General features: G+C 62.8%; 1 protein-coding gene across 1 annotated transcript in view; it reads left to right on the forward strand.

The window, feature by feature from the left end:
• The first annotated feature begins 9,054 nt into the window (after window positions 1–9,054).
• The window catches only part of ITGA2B (integrin subunit alpha 2b), a 65,177-nt gene continuing 53,079 nt past the window's right edge, over window positions 9,055–21,152 (forward strand). Inside the window, exons 1-6 of the mRNA XM_024104593.3 lie at window positions 9,055–9,759; window positions 14,803–14,933; window positions 16,628–16,725; window positions 17,260–17,419; window positions 20,022–20,071; window positions 20,661–20,706. Coding sequence (XP_023960361.2) covers window positions 9,563–9,759; window positions 14,803–14,933; window positions 16,628–16,725; window positions 17,260–17,419; window positions 20,022–20,071; window positions 20,661–20,706 — 682 coding nt within the window. The 5' untranslated portion in view covers window positions 9,055–9,562. The remainder of the gene's footprint in view (window positions 9,760–14,802; window positions 14,934–16,627; window positions 16,726–17,259; window positions 17,420–20,021; window positions 20,072–20,660; window positions 20,707–21,152) is intronic.

The raw sequence follows: 21,152 nt of genomic DNA on the forward strand, positions 1-21,152 counted from the left end.
ACCAGTGGTTTTTAACCTGGGGTCCACAGACTGTCTAAGATTTCCAAAGGGGTCTGCACTTCCAGTCAAATTTTTAGGCATCCACAAATGAGAGAGGTTGAAGACCTGTGCTCTAGACAATGCTTGCCGGCTGTGCTACACTCCGAGTTTATGGCCCTGGGGGTGACTAGTTGCCCATTGCCGTGAAAGGAGCAATGTGCAGGAAGTCCAGGAAATGAACACTGGAGAGACACTGCAGCTTCCTTCCAGGTAGCAGCACTGGCGAGGAGTGTTGCTCTCACCCACAACCAGGTACTACTTACTGCAGCTTTTTTCCTGCCCCAGGACTGTCCATTCCCCCATCCCTCTGTCCTCACGGCTGCTGTTTCTCTCTGGGAGCAGAGCCATCCCCTTCCGCTTTTCTCCACCCTGCTTTGTGGCTGAGAAGTACTGGGTCAGGCCCTGCAGTGCTAGGGTGGCCCGCAGCCTCTCTCAGTTGCCGCTAGTCCCATGCTAAGCGTGTTCCCCAGGAGCAGCCAGGTTTCCAGCAGGGTGTCCTGGTGGCAGAGATTTGGGAAGGGGAATGAATTGCTGCTGTTTGCAGGAGAAGGGGGCTGTTCCTGAAGGGGGCTGTGCCACTTCTAGCTCCCTGCAGCCTTGGAGAAGAGCCGCTCAGACTAGCCTCCTCCCCCTCCCTGTTGGTTGGATGGTGAGATCTCCACCATAAGTCTCTTCGCTGTCAGGGCCTCAGGCCCGTGCTGCTTCCTGTGTGGGACGGATGCACTCCCACGGCAGGAGGCTGACCTAAGAATAGGCTTGGGTGAAGAATGCGCTGCTTGTGGCTTGGGCACTCAGCCCAGACTAATGGTGCATGAGAAGGCCTTCTTGGAGGGCTCCAGGGAGCTGCCTTGGGCCACGCAGCATCTCGGCCAGGGGAGCTGCAGGCTGTGTGTAAAGTGTTGTGCCTATGTGAGCTTTTGGCTGTGGGTGCTGCCACAATGGCACCATCTTAACCTGCGTGTGGAGCACCCGGGCTGGGAACCCTGGTGTGAAATTAATTAGTAATGACTTGGGGGGGTTCATATCTTCTCATTTAAAAGCCATTCTCCAGGGGGTATTGGTGAGGGACTCCAGCTGGGATTCAGCAACCGGCCCTGATTTCACAGCCACATCAACAAGACCATCCTAGAGAGTTCATTTACCCACAGCTTCTCTTCGCTGCCTGCAGCCTTCCCATGGTGCCAGTACATCACAAGCCAATGCTACCTGGCCTGTACCTTCCCCTGCACACGTTCTTCGTGTGCATCCCTGTCTGCTCCCTCCTGCTCCTGACCACTGTATGTAGGACCCTGGGCACGTGCAGGTGGGTGGCATTTTACACACTGGCTGCTTCTGCGGTAGACAGCCGAAGCCGACTCCATGGGCAGGGGCTTACCTCTCCCTGGTGCAACTCAGGCTGTCCTGGCAAGCTGCTGAAGCAGCATGACCTAGTTCTCACCTGCTTTTATTAACAGCGAGTTCCTGCCAGTGCCCTGCTATGAGTGGCAAAGCCTGGGGGGAGTTTGGAGCCAAAGGTTCTCCTCCCTCCCCCACACCACCCCGGGAAATAAAACCAAGACCCTTGTTTGTTTTGTGATGTGCTTGTAGGTTGCATGACGGAGGCTGGCACTGGCCTTCCCCACTGTCTTAATCTGTGCCTGGACTGTGATGCTCAAATTCCCTTTTCAATGCCCAGCTTGTGTCCTGTTGTTTTCTCTGTGTCATATGCTAATGCAGAACACATGCTAGTGTCTGAGCACAGAGCAAGGCCAGCTGTGTGGGCCGGGCCCCTCTTTAGGCAGCAGGGAAGAGAGGGAAAAAATGGAGTCCTTGTGGCACCTTAGAGACTAACAAATTTATTTGGGCATAAGCTTTTGTGGGCTAGAAATTGTCAGTACTGACTCCAGCCCTGGGGGCAGCTGCCAGGTGCTCACGGGCTCCCCCTGTGCCACCCCATCAAGCCCACGTGACAGCCTCATTCTCAAGGCTTTTCTGGTCCTTGCCCTGCCATTGGCCCCTGCTCCTGTCCCGCTAGTACTTCCCAACAAGTACCATCCTGCCCCCTCTGTGGGCGGGAGCTCCCCATCAAACCCGGTGTCCTCCTGTGACGGAGTGGGACTGTTCTTAATGTTTCCTCTGAATACTGTGTGGATGCCTCAGTTTCCCCTATGTATTTCTTAAGTTTCCAGTGTGCATAAATGGCTGACACTCTGTCTCCTGGCAACAAATGGCTGGGGCCCTTCCCCCTGCAAGGGAATAGCTAAAGGTGAACAAAGAGATCAGGTGACCTCCTGGCCTGGGAAAGAGACAAAGCCCAGAGGAGGAGGGGCTGGAGGGGTTTTCAGTTGGGAGCTGGCTGGGGATGGGAAGTGAGAGCAGACGGGGTTGTCTGGCTCGCTGGGCTCCAGAATAGACCCAGCTGAGGGGTCCTGTTCTCTGCACCTACAAGCTCTGTTTTAGACCGTGTTCCTGTCATCTAATAAACCTCTGTTTTACTGGCTGGCTGAGAGTCACGTCTGACTGTGAAGTGGGGGTGCAGGACCCCGCCTGGGCAGACTCGCTGTGGGAAGCACATGGAGGGGCATATGCTGAATGCTCCAAGGTCAGACCCAGGAGGTGAAGCCGTGTGAGCTTCTTGCCCTGAAGATAGTCTGCTCTGAGGGAGAGGAGGCTCCCCAAAGTCCTGACTGGCTTTGTGGGGAGCAGTTCCAGAGCATCGCCCAGGGACTCCGTGACACCTCCTACGGCCGCCTTAGCACCCCCTGAGGCTGGGACGCCTGAGGCTCACCCGGGGTCAGGCAGACGGTGTGCCGGGGCTGCTGCCTATCCTGCGGACCGGGGTGGCCTGGGGTGTTGTGCCCCCCTGTTGTCTCCTCTGTCTCATGTACCCTGGCTTAGGCTGTGCATGTACTAGACTGGATTTACTGGCCGTTTTTCTACCCGTCCCTCCTTGGAAAGGAAGCCAGCATTTCCCAGCACTGACCACCCCCCGCCCACGCCACCCCGGCGAACATGGGAGGGGTCCCTTACTGCAGCAAATCCAAAAGTGGAAGCTAGGCTGGACCTGGGTGGTGTTCCCACCCTTGCACCCAGCGTGGGCAGCTGCTGTGCTGGAGCCAGTGCAGGTGAGCTTGGGGGGTGGCAGCAGGACAGCGCTGCAGCTCATTGCATGGCATGAGTGGGGCACCCTCAGTGCCCCCAGCTTGTTCCCGCGCTCATCATCCCCGGCCCAGCCTGTCGGTTGGTGGATTACAGCAGTTCCTAGGGCCCCCCGGTGCCCCAGACCTCGCCCTAAGGAGGGAGAGGGGCAGCGACTTGCCAAGTCACCCAGCCGGGAGTAGAGCCCAGGTCTCTTGACCCCCCAGCTCCATCCTGGGCCACCCTGAGTGCTGGGGCTAGACTGGTCCTAATCGCTGTCCATTTCGGGTCCGAGCGCTCGCTGCCAGCGGGGCCCTGCATTCGGCTGGCCCCGAGGAAGGAGTGCTGCAGCGTGGCCACCAGTTAGCGCAATCAGCACTCCTAGGGTCTGTTCCTGGCTCTGCCATGGGACTGCTGCATGATCTAGGGCAAGTCATGGCCCTGCTGTGTGCCTCAGTTTCCCTCAGCCACAAGCACCGTATTACTACACTAGTGCCCAGCAGGAGAGGTCCCCAGTGTGATGAGGGCCACATTGCACTGGATCTGTGCCCCACCCCATCCCACCCCCAGCTCAAAATCTCTCTAGGTAAGACAGAAGGTGAGAGGGGAAAGGGGCTCAGAGAGGTGAAGGGACTTGCGCAAGGTCAGTGGCAGACCTGGGAATAGAGCACAGGTGTCCTGCCCACAGGGCCTGGCTGCTCGACACATTGCAGCTGGCCCATGGCTAAGTGCACAGTAGCGGGAGGGGGGAGAGACCTGTTTAAAAATAGAAGCAATTCCTGCAGCCGCTGCGCTGAGGTTTCCTCTTTGCCCGGGTAGAAGCCGGCTGGAGTGGCGCGATAGGCAAACCGTGCTGCTCTCTCTCACAGCCGGGGGGGCAGGAAGCCAGGCCAGGCCAGGATTATATTTAACCCAGTCTGGCTCAGGAGACCGGGCACTGGGTCTTACAGGTCCGAGCAATTGCCTCCCCCTGCCTTGGATGGAGGATTCTCCATGCAGCTTCCGTGGCAGTGAGATCCTGCTCCATGGCTAACCTTCCCCGTCATCCCCACTCTGGGCTCACGCCGGGCAGCCTGAAATCCCCAACTCCGCCAGTAGCCCCGTCCCTCCATCCATATGCTGGGCATGTCAGCCCCGGCTATGGAGAGTTTCAGCCACACCCTGAAATGCAGCCATCTCTGGGGTGCAGTGTGAGAGCAGCCCCACACCACCCACCAGACACAGCCACCCCTGGGTGAGAGCACCCCCTGACACAGACCCCCACCCCAGACAGCCCCACACCACCCACCAGACACAGCCACTCGTTTGAGAGCACCCACTGACACCTAGCCCCACCCCAGACAGCCCCACATCACCCACCAGACACAGACACCCCTGTGTGAGAGCACCCCCCGACACAGACCCCCACACCACCCACCAGACACAGACACTCCTGTGTGAGAGCACCCCCCGACACAGACCCCCACACCACCCACCAGACACAGCCACCCCTGGGTGAGAGCACCCCCCGACACCTAGCCCCACCCCAGACAGCCCCACACCACCCACCAGACACAGCCACCCCTGGGTGAGAGCACCCCCCGACATAGACCCCCATCCCAGACAGCCCCACACCACCCACCAGACACAGCCACCCCTGGGTGAGAGCACCCCCCAACACAGCGTTTGGGCTAGGAGGGGAAGGAGAACCTGGCAGCCTGAGCTCAGCACAGCCCCAGCTGCACCATTCACCTCAGACGAGGTGCTGCAGGAGCTTCCGTGCTGGCATCAAAGCAGCTTCCTGGGGGTGCGATGAGGGGACAGGGAGAGCCCCCGACTCCAGCGTCTGGCTTTGCCTTGCAGCTGCCCGACAACGTGGCTCTGGGGCCCACTGGGACTCTAGCAGCAGGCACAACGGCTTAGGGTGACCAGATAGCAAGTGTGAAAAATCGGGACAGGGGGTGGGGGGTAATAGGAGCCTATATAAGAAAAAGCCCCAAATATCGGTACTGTCCCTATAAAATCGGGACATCTGGTCACCCTACAACGGCTCCCCCCACCCCAGGGCCTTGTGACTTCTGCCGTGCGAGCTCCCGCTCTGAGCAGGAATCCCAGGGCACCACTGCGCCCTGACCCTCCCCGGCGGTTTTGCCTGGTCCTGGAGCCGGGCCCCCTGCTGCTCTGAGGAAGGGTCCCCAGGCCACTCCTTGCTGGCCTCCTGGTGCTACTTTCTGTGCCTGGCTGAGTTCTGGGGGCATGGCCAGGGCTAGGGCAGCTGGCCCAGCTTGGGTGAAGGGGAGCGATTCCCAGCTCAGCCAGGTGTGACCTGGAGCAAGTCACACCCTCTGCCTCAGCTCCCCGTCTGCCCCCTGGGGACACCCACCCTGTGAGCCTGCTGGGCGAGTCCCAGGGGGACAAGGAGACAGGCCTGCTGACCAGCCCCCTTGGCCAGCGCGGGCCCCTGGGGGTGCCTCAAGCTGGGAACCCCAAATCACTCCTGGCTTTGGGCCACTTTGGCCCTTTTCTCCACCTGCCAGTGCGGTGGCGACACTGTGGTGAGGGTGAGGCTGCGCCTGGTGCTGAGGAAGGGCAGCAGGCAGCCCAGTGGGACACTTCTGGCCAGGAAGGGGTGAGAAAGCCCCGGGGACGCCACCTCCATGTTGTGGGTCCATCTGGCCCCGTGCCCTGGCTCTGACACGGGCAGCACCAGCTGCTGCAGAGGAAGGGGCAGGAACACTGCAGTGTCAGCTGTGTGATGATCACCCCCGGCCTCAGCCTGGGCTCTGACGGGCAGAGATTGGCTTAACCCTGCAGCAGGTTTCACCTCCACAGTCCAGTGACTGTTAGCACTAATGAGGCCAGCTATGAATCTGCCTGTTTCCTATAGAAATGGCCAGTCCCTTTCTGAATCGTGCTAGGTTCCTGGCCACAACCACATCCACAGGCTAATGACATGTTGTGTATTTCCCCACTTGTAATTTCACTTGAATCATAGAATATCAGGGTTGGAAGGGACCTCAGGAGGTATCTAGTCCAACCCCCTGCTCAAAGCAGGACCAATCCCCAACTAAATCATCCCAGCTAGGGCTTTGTCAAGCCACCTCTCTAGGTAACCCATTCCAGTGCTTCACCACCCTCCCAGTGAAATAGTGTTTCCTAATATCCAACCTAGACCTCCCCCACTGCAACTTGAGACCATTACTCCTTGTTCTGTCATCGGCTACCACTGAGAACAGTCTAGATCCATCCTCTTTGGAACCCCCTTTCAGGTAGTTGGAAACAGCTATCAAATCCCCCCTCATTCTTCTCTTCTGCAGACTAAACAATCCCAGTTCCCTCAGCTTCTCCTCATAAGTTATGTGCTCCAGACCCCTAATCATTTTTGTTGCCCTCCACAGGACTCTTTCCAATTTTTCCACATCCTTCCTGTAGTGTAGTGCCCAAGACCAGACACAGTACTCCGGATGAGGCCTCACCAATATCGAATAGAGGGGAATGATCACGTCCCTCGATCTGCTGGCAATGCCCCTACTTATACAGACCAAAATGCCCTTAGCCTTCTTGGCAACAAGGGCACACTGTTGACTCATATCCAGCTTCTCGTCCACTGTAACCCCTAGGTCCTTTTCTGCAGAACTGCTGCCTAGCCACTTGGTCCCTAGTCTGTAACAGTGAATGGGATTCTTCCGTCCTAAGTGCAAGACTCTGCACTTGTCCTTGTTGAACCTCATCAGGTTTCTTTTGGCTCAATCCTCTATTTTGTCTAGGTCCCTCTGTATCCTATCCCTACCCTCCAGCGTATCTACCACTCCTCCCAGTTTAGTGTCATCTGCAAACTTGCTGAGAGTGCAATCCATGCCATCCTCCTGATCATTAATGAAGATATTGAACAAAACCGGCTCCAGAACCGACCCTTGGGGCACTCTGCTTGATACTGGCTGCCAACTAGAAATGGAGCCATTGATCACTACCCGTTGAGCCCGATGATCTAGCCTTCTTTCTATCCACCTTATAGTCCATTCATCCAGCCCATACTTTAACATGCCGGCAAGAATACTGTGGGAGACCATGTCAAAAGCATTGCTAAAGTCAAGAAATAACACGTCCACTGCTTTCCCCTCATCCACAGATCCAGTTATCTCCTCATAGAAGGCAATTAGGTTAGTCAGGCATGACTTGCCCTTGGTGAATCCATGCTGACTGTTCCTGATCACTTTCCTCTCCTCTAAGTGCTCCAGAATTGATTCCTTGAGGACCTGCTGTCATGGACTCACAGATCGTGCCCACTCTAGGACCCCCTTTTAGTGAGACAGCCCTTCTCGGGGGTCCACTCTCTCTCGGGGTCAGGCCCCTCCACCTTCTGGATCTGCACCTCTCGGAGCCCTAGCACACCTGTTTCTCGCCGTGGGCCCCCTCGGGGAGTCCACTCGCTCTGGACCCCCAGGGACTCCACCCCCCGAAGGGGTTGATGTCCCCCCTGTTCCCTAGACCAGAGTGACTCTTAGCCAGCATGAAACAGGAGGGTTTATTGAACACAGCACAGGAAACTCTCAGGGCCTCAGGCCTGGCCTCCCACAGCCCAGCACATCCCAGTCTCTCTGCATCCAGGTGGGCTCTGCCTGCTCCCCCTCTCCAGCCCAGAGCCCCCCTGCTCCCAGCTGGGCATCTGAGATCACCGGCCCCAGGCCCTGCCTCTGTCCATTGTCTTCTCTCCAGATAAACAGGGTTGTAAACCGGGGCCTCCTCTCCTCGCTTTTGTCCTCTGGCTGGAACCGGCTGGTTAGGTCACAGGGTCCTCACTCTGCAGCCCATTGTCCGCCCACTGGCCAGAACCAGCTGCATCTCCTCAGCTGGGCCTCCGGGTTGCCAGGTCACCAGTCGCTGGGGTATCCATCCTCCTGGCCATCAGCTGGGTCCCCGAGTCCTCTGTCTGGTCCTCTGCAAAACACATTCCCTCTCCCCTCACCTCATTAAACCAGTAACACCCAGGGAAACTGGGTCCCACCCCCTCCACATGCAAACCATTGAAACTCGACAGAAAACAAGAAAACCCCCCACTTCGTCACACCTGCTCCATGATTTTTCCAGGGACTGAGGTGAGGCTGACTGGCCTGTAGTTCCCCAGATCCTCCTTCTTCCCTTTTTTAAAGATGGGCACTACATTAGCCTTTTTCCAGTCATCCGGGACCTCCCCCGATCTCCATGAGTTTTCAAAGATAATGGCCAATGGCTCTGCAATCACATCCGCCAACTCCTTTAGCCCCCTCGGATGCAGCACATCCGGCCTCGTGGACTTGTGCTTGTCCAGCTTTTCTAAATAGTCCTGAACCACTTCTTTCTCCACAGAGGGCTGGTCACCTCCTCTCCATGCTGTACTGCCCAGTGCAGCAGTCTGGGAGCTGACCTTGTTTGTGAAGACAGAGGCAAAAAAAGCATTGAGTACATTAGCTTTTTCCACATCCTCGGTCACTAGGTTGCCTCCCCCATTCAGTAAGGGGCCCACACTTTCCTTGACTTTCTTCTTGTTGCTAACATACCTGTAGAAACCCTTCTTGTTACTCTTAACATCTCTTGTAAACTGCAACTCCAAGTGTGATTTGGCCTTCCTGATTTCACTCCTGCATGCCTGAGCAATATTTTTATACTCCTCCCTGGTCATTTGTCCAATCTTCCACTTCTTGTAAGCTTCTTTTTTGCGTTTAAGGTCAGCAAGGATTTCACTGTTAAGCCAAGCTGGTCACCTGCCATATTTACTATTCTTTCTACACATCGGGATGGTTTGTTCCTGCAACCGCAATAAGGATTCTTTAAAATACAGCCAGCTCTCCTGGACCCCTTTGCCCTTCATGTTATTCTTCCAGGGGATCCTGCCCATCTGTTCCCTGAGGGAGTCAAAGTCTGCTTTTCTGAAGTCCAGGCTCCGTATTCTGCTGCTCTCCTTTCTTCCTTGTGTCAGGATCCTGAACTCGACCATCTCATGGTCACTGCCTCCCAGGTTCCCATCCACTTTTGCTTCCCCTACTAATTCTTCCGTGTTTGTGAGCAGCAGGTCAAGAAAAGCTCTGCCCCTAGTTGGTTCCTCCAGCACTTGCACCAGGAAATTTCTTGCTGTCCCCTGGACTCATATCATGTCCTCTCATTGGTCTCCTCTCTAAGCCATTGGGCCTTTCCACCCAATCCCACCCCCTGGGCCTTGGCAGGGCTGGAGCTGTGCAGCTCCCCTCTCAGGTGGGAGCTCTCCCCAGCCCCTCTGGGCAGCGCTGGCTGAGCCCAAGACCCACTGGAAGTGGCTGCATCCCCTCTGATAAGGACCTGCTGGCGGCCAGGGCTGACGGGGCGGAAGCACGTCAACCAGGCTGGGCTGTTCGCAGTGGCCTGCCTGGAGCATTCGATCCCTGCCAGGCAGAGGAGGAGGAACGCCAGGACAATGGCTGGAGCTCAGGGACTGTGGCTGCCGCTGCCTCCCCTCTGGCTCTGGTGCTGGGTCCAGGTGCTGCTGGCTCCCCCAGGGCCGTGGCCAGTGCGGGCCTTCAACTTGCACTCGGACCGTCCCACCATCTATGCTGGGCCCAACGACAGCTACTTCGGCTTCGCCATGGACTTCTTCCAGGGCAGTAAGGGCAGGTAGGTGATGGGGGCTTGGGGTCGGGAGTGAGCATGGGGGTGAGGTTGGGGTGGGGAGTGAGGTGAGGGTGAGGTTGGGGTGGAAAGTGGGGGTCGGGGTTGGGGTGGGAGTGAGCATGGCGGTGAGGTTAGGGTGGAGGGTGAGCGTGGGGGTCAGGGTTGGGGTGGGGAGTGAGCATGGGGGTGGGGTTGGGGTGGAGGGTGAGGGTGAGGGTCGGGTCGGGGTGGAAGGTGGGGGTCGGGGTTGGGGAGTGAGCATGGGGGTGGGGTTAGGGTGGAGGGTGAGGGTGGGTCGGGGTGGAAGGTTGGGATGGGGGTCAGGGTTGGGGTGGGGAGTGAGCATGGGGGTGGGGATCGGGGTTGGGAGTGAGCATGGGGGTGGGGTGGGGTTGGGGTGGAGGGTGAGGGTAGGTCGGGGTGGAAGGTGGGGGTGGGGGTCAGGGTTGGGGTGGGGAGTGAGCATGGGAGTGGGGGTGGGGTGGAGGATGAGGGTGAGGGTTGGGTCGGGGTGGAAGGTGGGGGTCAGGGTTGGGGTGGGGAGTGAGGGTGGGTCGGGGTGGAAGGTGGGGGTGGGGGTTGGGGTTGGGAGTGAGCATGGGGGTGGGGTTGGGGTGGAGGGTGAGGGTAGGTTGGGGTGGAAGGTGGGGGTGGGGGTCAGGGTTGGGGTGGGGAGTGAGCATGGGAGGGGGGGTGGGGGTGGGGTTGGGGTGGAGGATGAGGGTGAGGGTTGGGTTGGGGTGGAAGGTGGGGGTCAGGGTTGGGGTGGGGAGTGAGCATGGGGGTGGGGTTGGGATGGAGGGTGAGGGTCGGGTTGGGGTGGAAGTTGGGGGTGGGGTTCAGGGTTGGGGTGGGGAGTGAGCATGGGAGTGGGGTTGGGGTGGAGGGTGAGGGTAGGTCGGGGTGGAAGGTGGGGGTGGAGGTCAGGGTTGGGGTGGTGAGTGAGCATGGGAGTGGGGGTGGGGTGGAGGATGAGGGTGAGGGTTGGGTCGGGGTGGAAGGTGGGGGTCAGGGTTGGGGTAGGGAGTGAGCATGGGGGTGGGGTTGGGGTGGAGGGTGAGGGTCGGGTCGGGGTGGAAGGTGGGGGTGGGGGTCAGGGTTGGGGTGGGGAGTGAGCATGGGGGTGGGGGGTGAGGGTGGGTCGGGGTGGAAGGTGGGGGTGGGGGTCAGGGTTGGGGTGGGGAGTGAGCATGGGAGGGGGGGTGGGGGTGGGGTTGGGGTGGAGGATGAGGGTGAGGGTTGGGTTGGGGTGGAAGGTGGGGGTCAGGGTTGGGGTGGGGAGTGAGCATGGGGGTGGGGTTGGGATGGAGGGTGAGGGTCGGGTTGGGGTGGAAGTTGGGGGTGGGGTTCAGGGTTGGGGTGGGGAGTGAGCATGGGAGTGGGGTTGGGGTGGAGGGTGAGGGTAGGTCGGGGTGGAAGGTGGGGGTGGAGGTCAGGGTTGGGGTGGTGAGTGAGCATGGGAGTGGGGGTGGGGTGGAGGATGAGGGTGAGGGTTGGGTCGGGGTGGAAGGTGGGGGTCAGGGTTGGGGTAGGGAGTGAGCATGGGGGTGGGGTTGGGGTGGAGGGTGAGGGTCGGGTCGGGGTGGAAGGTGGGGGTGGGGGTCAGGGTTGGGGTGGGGAGTGAGCATGGGGGTGGGGTTGGGGTGGAGGGTGAGGGTAGGTCGGGGTGGAAGGTGGGGGTGGGGGTCAGGGTTGGGGTGGGGAGTGAGCATGGGGGTGGGGTTGGGGTGGAGGGTGAGGGTAGGTTGGGGTGGAAGGTGGGGGTGGGGGTCAGGGTTGGGGTGGGGAGTGAGCATGGGGGTGGGGTTGGGATGGAGGGTGAGGGTCGGGTTGGGGTGGAAGTTGGGGGTGGGGTTCAGGGTTGGGGTGGGGAGTGAGCATGGGAGTGGGGTTGGGGTGGAGGGTGAGGGTAGGTCGGGGTGGAAGGTGGGGGTGGAGGTCAGGGTTGGGGTGGTGAGTGAGCATGGGAGTGGGGGTGGGGTGGAGGATGAGGGTGAGGGTTGGGTCGGGGTGGAAGGTGGGGGTCAGGGTTGGGGTAGGGAGTGAGCATGGGGGTGGGGTTGGGGTGGAGGGTGAGGGTCGGGTCGGGGTGGAAGGTGGGGGTGGGGGTCAGGGTTGGGGTGGGGAGTGAGCATGGGGGTGGGGTTGGGGTGGAGGGTGAGGGTAGGTCGGGGTGGAAGGTGGGGGTGGGGGTCAGGGTTGGGGTGGGGAGTGAGCATGGGGGTGGGGTTGGGGTGGAGGGTGAGGGTAGGTTGGGGTGGAAGGTGGGGGTGGGGGTCAGGGTTGGGGTGGGGAGTGAGCATGGGAGTGGGGTTGGGGTGGAGGATGAGGGTGAGGGTTGGGTCGGGGTGGAAGGTGGGGGTCAGGGTTGGGGTGGGGAGTGAGCATGGGGGTGGGGTTGGGGTGGAGGGTGAGGGTCGGGTCGGGGTGGAAGGTGGGGGTGGGGGTCAGGGTTGGGGTGGGGAGTGAGCATGGGGGTGGGGTTGGGGTGGAGGGTGAGGGTAGGTCGGGGTGGAAGGTGGGGGTGGAGGTCAGGGTTGGGGTGGGGAGTGAGCATGGGGGTGGGGTTGGGGTGGAGGGTGAGGGTAGGTCGGGGTGGAAGGTGGGGGTGGAGGTCAGGGTTGGGGTGGGGAGTGAGCATGGGGGTGGGGTTGGGGTGGAGGATGAGGGTGAGGGTCGGGTCGGGGTGGAAGGTGGGGGTCAGGGTTGGGGTGGGGAGTGAACATGGGAGTGGGGGTGGGGTTGGGGTGGAGGATGAGGGTGAGGGTCGGGTCGGGGTGGAAGGTGGGGGTGGGGGTCAGGGTTGGGGTGGGGAGTGAGCATGGGGGTGGGGTTGGGGTGGAGGATGAGGGTGAGGGTTGGGTCGGGGTGGAAGGTGGGGGTCAGGGTTGGGGTGGGGAGTGAGCATGGGAGTGGGGGTGGGGTTGGGGTGGAGGATGAGGGTGAGGGTTGGGTCGGGGTGGAAGGTGGGGGTCAGGGTTGGGGTGGGGAGTGAACATGGGAGTTGGGGTGGAGGATGAGGGTGAGGGTCGGGTCGGGGTGGAAGGTGGGGGTGGGGGTGGGGGTCAGGGTTGGGGTGGGGAGTGAGCATGGGAGTGGGGGTGGGGTTGGGGTGGAGGATGAGAGTGAGGGATGGGTCGGGGTGGAAGGTGGGGGTCAGGGTTGGGGTGGGGAGTGAACATGGGAGTTGGGGTGGAGGATGAGGGTGAGGGTCGGGTCGGGGTGGAAGGTGGGGGTGGGGGTCAGGGTTGGGGTGGGGAGTGAGCATGGGAGTGGGGGTGGGGTTGGGAGTGAGCATGGGGGTGGGGTTAGGGTGGAGGGTGAGGGTGGGTCGGGGTGGAAGGTGGGGGTGGGGGTCAGGGTTGGGGTGGGGAGTGAGCATGGGAGTGGGGGTGGGGGTGGAGGATGAGGGTGAGGGTCGGGTCGGGGTGGAAGGTGGGGGTGGGGGTCAGGGTTGGGGTGGGGAGTGAGCATGGGGGTGGGGGTCAGGGTTGGGGTGGGGAGTGAGCATGGGGGTGGGGTGGATTGTATTGGAGACAAGTTTTTAGTTCAGAACGGGGAGGAAGTGACCAGGGCAGAGGCTGTCGTGGGTTCGAGTGGGATGCGGGTGAGTTTGAAGGCGGAAGGCAGCTGGGGTGCCGAGGTGCCTAGTTCCCTTCAGAGCCGGGCAGGAGGCAAACAGCACAATCAAGACAATGGATTTCAGAGGGCACTTTAGCAAACTCAGGGAGTTGGCCGGTAAGATCCCTGGGAAGCAGGTCTAAGGGGAAAATGAGTTCGATCTCTCGCTCCCCTCCCCGGCATGCTGGACTGGTCCCAATGCTCTGCCCCCCAGGATCATGTCCACACTCCCCCTCCCCCATGCTCCAGCCTTCCCCAGCAAGCTGGCAAACTGCAAGTGCACAGACCAGCCCCCCCAGACTGCCTCCCTTCCCCCCCATGGGTTTCGCCTGCCTTTCAGGGCTGTGAAATTCTCCTACACAAAGACCTACTCCAGTGTGGCCCAGCAGCGCTGCTGCCTCTGTGTGTGTTTGCGCGCACATGTGCATACGTGTGCATGTGATGTGTGCACACATGGGGTGTGTGTGTGCGTACACGTGTCTAACACTAAGCCCCCTGCCACGACACTGCTGACAAGGTCTCGGCAGGCGCAGGGCTGGGCTCAGAGCAGTGCAGTGGCCCAGCAGGGAGGTGTCAGGTGTCCCTGGGGCTGTTCCCAGCCCTGGGGCGCCGATGGGGAGATCGGGGGGTCACGTCATCCAAGGAGACTCCTGGGAGGTGACAGAAGCTGGCTTGGCTCTGGGGCTCCGCCCACGCTGTGAGGGGGTGACGGGGCAGGTGGGATAATCCAACAGGTGACACTACGAATGGCTTGGCCCCACCAGCCCTCTGGGGCTCTCAGCCAGCACCAGGAGGCCGGGCTTGGGGTAAAGCCAGTGCTCCTGGCTCCATCCACCATGGGGGCTGCTAAGCTAGTGCCCCCGGTGGGGGAGGTGATGGCCCAGCCCCCTTTCTCGGGGGTGCAGTGGGGGACGGCAGGAGAGGACAGCACTGGGGCTGCAGTGGAGTGAAGCGTTGGGCTGACTCTCTGCCCGGGCGCGGGGGGGGGGCAGAGGGGGGCAGACGGGCAGGGCCCCTGCAGCGTCTGTGCCAGGCAGCTGTGGGCATTGCCCAGATGCGGCTGCAGACACAGACCCAGTGGCTTAGGCCCCTGACTTCTGTCTGGCTCAGTCCCTCTGAGGAGCTGGGCCTGGGCCCCATTGCCAATGCCCTTCATCCCCCGATTGTCTGAAGCTGCCCCCTTCCCGTCCCAACCACCAGGTGGCGCTGCATTGCTCTGTCAAACAGCAACCAAGTCCCATCCCAGAGGGGGCTGCATTGCAGTGGGGGGCGACAGGACTCCGTGGGGCTCTGAGACCAAAGGTGCCGGGATCTAGGTGGGGGGCGGGCTGCAGGATGAGGAGCTGGGCCAGCTGGCACCCCAGAGACAGTGTGCTCCCAACCATGCCGGGGCCCTGCCCTGACAGCCTCCCCCTGTGCCCATAGCATGAGTGTGGTGGTGGGCGCACCCCGGGCCAACACCTCGCAGCCTGGCGTGGTGGAGGCCGGAGCCGTGTACTTGTGCCCCTGGGCGCCTGGCGGGACCCCCTGCAGCATCATAGAGTTTGATACCAAAGGTGAGTGAGCCAGAGGGGGCAGCTTGGGGTAAACAGGTTCCGTTAGCTACTGTGGGACAGAGGGGGGCTGGGGGGAAGGTGGGGCTCGGGGGGGCGGGTACAGACCCCAGGATGATGTGGGTGCGGGCTGGGTGAGGTGGGTTTTGGATCGGGAGGTAGGAACCTCGGGGTGAGGTGGGGGTGGGTTTTGGATCAGGGAGCTAGGGACCCCAGGGTGAGATTGGGACGGGTGGGGTGGGTTGTGGATTGGAGGGGTAGGTTGTGGATCAGAGGGGTAGGGACCCTGGGGTGAGGTGGGAGCATGGGGGGTGAAGTGGGTTTTGGATTGGGGGGCAGGGACCCTGGGGTGAGGTGGGGGCAGGGTGGGTGAGGTGGGTTTTGGATCGGGGGTAGGGACTCTGGGGTGAGGTGGGGGCAGGGTGGGTGAAGTGGGTTTTGGATTGGGGAGAAGGGACCCCAGGGTGAGGTGGGGGCGGGGTGGGTGCAGATTGGTTGAGGTGGGTTTTGGATCAGGGGGTAGGGACCGTGGGGTGAGGTGGGGGCAGGGTGGGTGAGGTGGGTTTTGGATCGGGGGTAGGGACTCTGGGGTGAGGTGGGGGCAGGGTGGGTGAAGTGGGTTTCGGATTGGGGAGAAGGGACCCCAGGGTGAGGTGGGGGCGGGGTGGGTGCAGATTGGTTGAGGTGGGTTTTGGATTGGGGGTAGGGACTCTGGGGTGAGGTGGGGGCAGATTGGTTGAGGTGGGTTTTGGATAACGGGCTAGGGACCCCAGGGTTCAGTGGGTTTTGGATCAGGGGGTAGGGACTCTGGGGTGAGGTGGGGGCGGGGTGGGTGCAGATTGGTTGAGGTGCGTTTTGGATAACGGGCTAGGGACCCCAGGGTGAGGTGGGTTTTGGATCGGGGGGTAGGGACCCTGGGGTGAGGTGGGTGTGGGTGGGATGGGCTGTTGATTGGGGAGGGGGAGGCGGGCTGGGTGCAGATTGGTTGAGGTCTGTTTTGGATAACGGGCTAGGGACCCCAGGGTGAGGTGGGTTTTGGATCGGGGGGTAGGGACTCTGGGGTGAGGTGGGGGTGGGTGGGGCGGGCTGTTGATTGGGGAGGGGGAGGGACCCCGGGGTGAGGCTGGGGTTGGGGGGTTCGGTGGGTTGTGGATTGGGGGGAGTAGGGACCCCGGGGTGAGGTGGGGGCGGGGTGGGTGAGGTGGGATTTAGATCAGGGGGTAGGGACCATGGGGTGAGGTGGGGGGGGGGGTGGGATGGGCTGTTGATTGGGGAGGGGGAGGCGGGCTGGGTGCAGATTGGTTGAGGTGGGTTTTGGATCAGGGGGTAGGGACTCTGGGGTGAGGTGGGGGTGGGTGGGATGGGCTGTTGATTGGGGAGGGGGAGGCGGGCTGGGTGCAGATTGTTTGAGGTGGGTTTTGGATAACGGGCTAGGGACCCCAGGGTGAGGTGGGTTTTGGATCGGGGGGTAGGGACTCTGGGGTGAGGTGGGGGCGGGGTGGGTGCAGGGTGGTTGAGGTGGGTTTTGGATCGGGGTGAGGTGGGGGTTGGGGGGGTTCAGTGGGTTGTGGATTAAGGGGGAGGGGACCCCGGGGTGAGGTGGGGGCAGGTGGGGCGGGTTGGGGATCCCGTGGGGGGATCCCGGGTGTTTTCCCACGGTTGCACTCCTGACTGTGCTGACCTGCCCGTGCCCCCAGGGGACCAGGCCCAGAGCATGGGATTCCTCCAGCTGAAGACCTACAAGTCTCACCAGTGGTTCGGGGCGTCCGTGAGCAGCTGGGACGGCAACGTTGTGGTGAGTGCCCCAGGCGCAGCCCGTGCCCCTGACTGGCCCACGCATCCTGGCAACTGCCTGGCGATTGGCCACCTCGGGGAGCTATGCAGGGTCGCGCTGGGCGGGAGACCCTTGGGGGTGTCCCAGAGGGCAGGGAGTGACCCTGTCCCGGACCGGACAGGAGGGGAGGCGCTGAGATGAGGTGCTCGGCTGGGGCTGCCCATGGATCCCCGGAGCAGAGGGGTCCAGTTCTTCTCCTGGGGCTCTCAGTCGCTGTGTCTTGTTAACCCGCTGCCATGCTCTGCCCCAGAAGCAGCTGCATTTCAGTGCCGGATCTGTCCTGCCCTTGGGGAGACGAGATGGAGATGTTGGCTCTGGTGGATTGTTGTGGGTTGGATGGACACCGGGAGCGCGGGGGGGCGGCAGGGGGAGCCCAGCCCAGTGACGGGAGGTTCCAGGCACTGCAGCGGGGAGCTGGGCCTGGCCAGGCGAGGGGCAGGAGAGCTTGGATCCCGGCTGCAGTGGGTGGCGCTGAGTGTCCGGTCGTCCTGCCAGGCCTGCGCCCCCCTGCAGCACTGGAATGCCTTCGAGGGCGAGGCCCAGGCTACCCAGACACCCGTGGGCACCTGCTTCGTGGCCACCGATGGCCTGAGCCGCTTCGCCGAATACGCGCCCTGCCGCTGCCATCACATGGATGCCATATACGAGCACAGCCGTGAGTGACACTCCTCCCCACCCCTGTGGCCAAGCCGGTTCCCTGCCCCCGATGCCCCCTCCTCCACGGCCACACCGGCTCCCTGCCGCCCCGCAGCCACGCCAGTTCCCTGCCCCCACTGCCCCCTCCTCCACGGCCACGCCAGCTCCCTGCCACCCCACAGCCATGCCAGTTCCCTGCCCCCGATGCCCCCGTCTCCGTCTCCCTGCACCCATCCCCCCCGCAGCCACGCCAGTTCCCTGCCCCCGATGCCCCCTCCTCCACGGCCACGCCAGCTCCCTGCCGCCCCGCAGCCACGCCAGTTCCCTGCCCCCGATGCCCCCTCCTCCACGGCCGCGCCGGCTCCCTGCCCCTGACACCCCCGTCTCCGTCTCCCTGCACCCATTCCCCCCGCAGCCACGCCAGTTCCCTGCCCCCGATGCCCCCTCCTCCACGGCCACACCGGCTCCCTGCCACCCCACAGCCACACCAGTTCCCTGCCCCCAATGCCCCCTCCTCCACGGCCACGCCAGTTCCCTGCCCCCAATGCCCCCTCCTCCACGGCCACGCCAGTTCCCTGCCCCCAATGCCCCCTCCTCCACGGCCACGCCAGTTCCCTGCCCCCAATGCCCCCTCCTCCACGGCCACGCCAGTTCCCTGCCCCCAATGCTCCCTCCCCTGCAGCCACACCAGCTCCCTGCCCCTGACGCCCCCGTCTCCCTGCACCCATCCCCCCCGCAGCCACGCCAGTTCCCTGCCCCCGATGCCCCCTCCTCCACGGCCGCGCCGGCTCCCTGCCCCTGACGCCCCCGTCTCCCTGCACCCATCCCCCCCGCAGCCACACCAGTTCCCTGCCCCCGATGCCCCCTCCTCCACGGCCGCGCCAGCTCCAGGCCCCCATTGCCTCAGGGAAAATGGCACCCTGGGCGAACTTGCATTTTGGTGTCCCTGGCCAGTGTGGGCATGGCATTCCCCCATTGCCCCTGCCTCCATGAGCTCCCAAGGCTCCCCCCTTCCTCCCCTAACCCATGCACTGTGCCCCCTTTGCCCCACCTGCTTCTGCTCCTGCACCCCAATCCCTGCACCTCCTTCATGCCCAACCTCTGCCCCCTCCTGTGCCCCAATCCCTGCACCCCCTTCACTCCTACCCCCCGCACCTCCCTCCTGAGCCCCTAACCCTGCACTGTGCATGTGCCCTCACCCCAACCTCTGCCCTCCTCCTGCACCCCAACACCTGCCCCCTCCTGTGCCCCCTTTGCCCCCCACAGCCATAGGGGACTGGAGGGGGAACAAGGACCTGTCAGGGGTCCCTGCAGCCAGGTCACTTTCCCTGCGGGGTGGTAGCAGCAGGTCCTGGTGCCTCAGCACAGCCCAGGTAGGGAAGTGACACTCTCTCTCTCTCTCTCTCTCTCTCTCTCTCTCTCTCTCTCTCTCTCTGTGTGTGTGTGTGTGTGTGTGTGTGTGTGTGTGTGTGTGTGTGTGTGTGTGTGTGTGTGTGTGTGTGTGTGTCCGCGCGCGCCCGGAGAGGCAGCAGCACAGATACCCCCCGTCCCATCACCCGCCTTAGTGGAACTCGGGGGGGGACACACCCCGCCATCAGCCCCCCCCCCCCCCCGACCTCCGTGCAGAGCAGACAGGGCACGAACAGCAGCGGCCGGGCTGAGCACGTGGAGCAGGGCCGGGGGGGGGGGGGGGGGGCGCCATCTGGCTTGGACGCTTCCCCCCCATCCCCCTACAGCCACGCCAGCTCCCCACCCCGACTCCCCCCCACGGTGCCGGTCCCCCCCCACCTGCTGCTCATCCCCGGGGGGGCCAGGCCCAAGGCCGATGCTGCTGCTCCTCTCGTGCGGACACTCAGAGCTCCCCGCTGGGAGGAGCCCCACCATCCCTCGCCCCCATGCGGAGGTGCCCACATCCCTCCCACGTGGCTTGGGTCAGCACCAACCTTCCCGGCCGAGCCCTCACCGCTTCGGAGTGAAGTAGCCCCACTCTCTTATACAGATTGGAAAACTGAGGCCCAGAGTGCCCAGGGCCAGCCTATCACTCTCAGCGCCCACTGGGCACAACTCCCCTTGTGGTGCCGAGGCCAGGGAGCTCACTGGAGACCCCGTGAGGCGCAGTGGCTGGATCCTGGGGCAGAGGGGCACTGGGGGCATCCGGGGGGCCCCTCTCCCGTGTTCATTGTTGTCTGTTTCAGGCCTCACTCCCAGTCCCTCCATGGCTGCAGCACACTCAGCCCGTGTGCCCCTTGGGGCCCCACGCAGGGAGATCTCTGCCCAGGCCTTTGGGCCCTAGATTCACCCCAGGAAGGCCAAACCCAGGCGTCCGGCTGCCCCGTGGGCCCAGCAGCTCACTCCCTGCTGAGCAGGCTGGCTGCGGGGCACTGACCCACGGATGGACACCGGAGCTGCCAGCTCCGAGCAGCCCCTCAGAGAGGCAGAGCCCTGCGCTGTCTGGCATCCCGCTGCCCGGGGGCAGATGAGTGGGTGCTGGTCCGGCCTGGAAGCCTGGCTCTGCCCGGCGAAGATCACAGCCAAACTCCGCAGGGGCGACCCCCCAACATCCCTCAGCCCCCCTGCCCCAGGAGCATGGCGCTAACGCTGCCTTGTGCCTCTCTCCACAGTCAACGACAAGCGGTACTGTGAGGTGGGCTTCAGCGCCACCATCACCCACGTGAGTACGGCCCGGGGGCACCCATGTCTGCAGATGTCCATGGTGGTGGGGGTCTTGGGGGAGTGCCTGTGTGTGTAGGCGTGTGCCCATGAGTGTGTGTGCCCATGGAGGTGTGTGCACATGTGCCCATGGGGGAGGTGCCTGTTGGGGGGCTGTGTGTGCTCGTTGGGCTTGTGTGCGCCCGCCCGTGGGGGGCTACGTGTGCCTGGGGGTGTGTGCGTGCCCGTGGGGGGGCTGTGTGTGCCTGGGGGTGTGCGCGTGCCCGTGGGGGGGCTGTGCGTGCCTGGGGGTGTGTGCCCGCCCGTGGGGGGGCTGTGTGTGCCCGGGGGTGTGTGCCCGCCCGTGGGGGGCTGCGTGTGCCTGGGGGTGTGCGCGTGCCCGTGGGGGGCTGCGTGTGCCTGGGGGTGTGTGCGTGCCCATGGGGGGGGCTGTATGTGCCCGGGGGTGTGTGCCCGCCCGTGGGGGGCTGCGTGTGCCTGGGGGTGTGTGCCCGCCCGTGGGGGGGCTGCGTGTGCCTGGGGGTGTGCGCGTGCCCATGGGGATGTCTCCGGGCAGGGCTCTCACTCAGGCCTGTCCTGTTCCCTTGCAGGCTGGCAGGCTGGTGCTGGGTGCCCCGGGAGGATACTACTTTGCGGGTAAGGGCTCTGGTTTCTGGGGGGCTCTGGGGGCTGTGGGGGGAGGGGGAGTCCAGTGCCCCTTGGCATGGCTGCCATTGCCTACGACACTTCCAGTGGAGCCATGAATGCACCCCAGGGCTCCCCCCCTCAGCTGTGCTGGGGGCACCGCGCCTGCCTGTGCCCAGGGGCCAGGGGGCTGATCCACAGCCCCAGGCCCAACCTGTCCGTGGTGTCCCATTGTGGCTGGCAGAGGCTGCCCCCCCGGGTCTGTAGCATGGAGCATCCCTCTCAGGCAGGGAGCTGCCCATGGCACTGCCCCCTTGTGGGGACCCCCAGGAGCTAGTGCGTGAGGCTGGCGAAGGGGGTACTGTGGGGTGGGGGTGCAGGATGGCCATGTTGGGCAGGGGCACCCTCCCTCTCTCACCATGCCTAGCCCCTGCCTGTTCCGAGCAGGGCCCCCGGCA

This window comes from Chrysemys picta, chromosome 24 (assembly GCF_011386835.1).
Source record: "Chrysemys picta bellii isolate R12L10 chromosome 24, ASM1138683v2, whole genome shotgun sequence".
Taxonomy (NCBI): domain Eukaryota; kingdom Metazoa; phylum Chordata; order Testudines; family Emydidae; genus Chrysemys; species Chrysemys picta.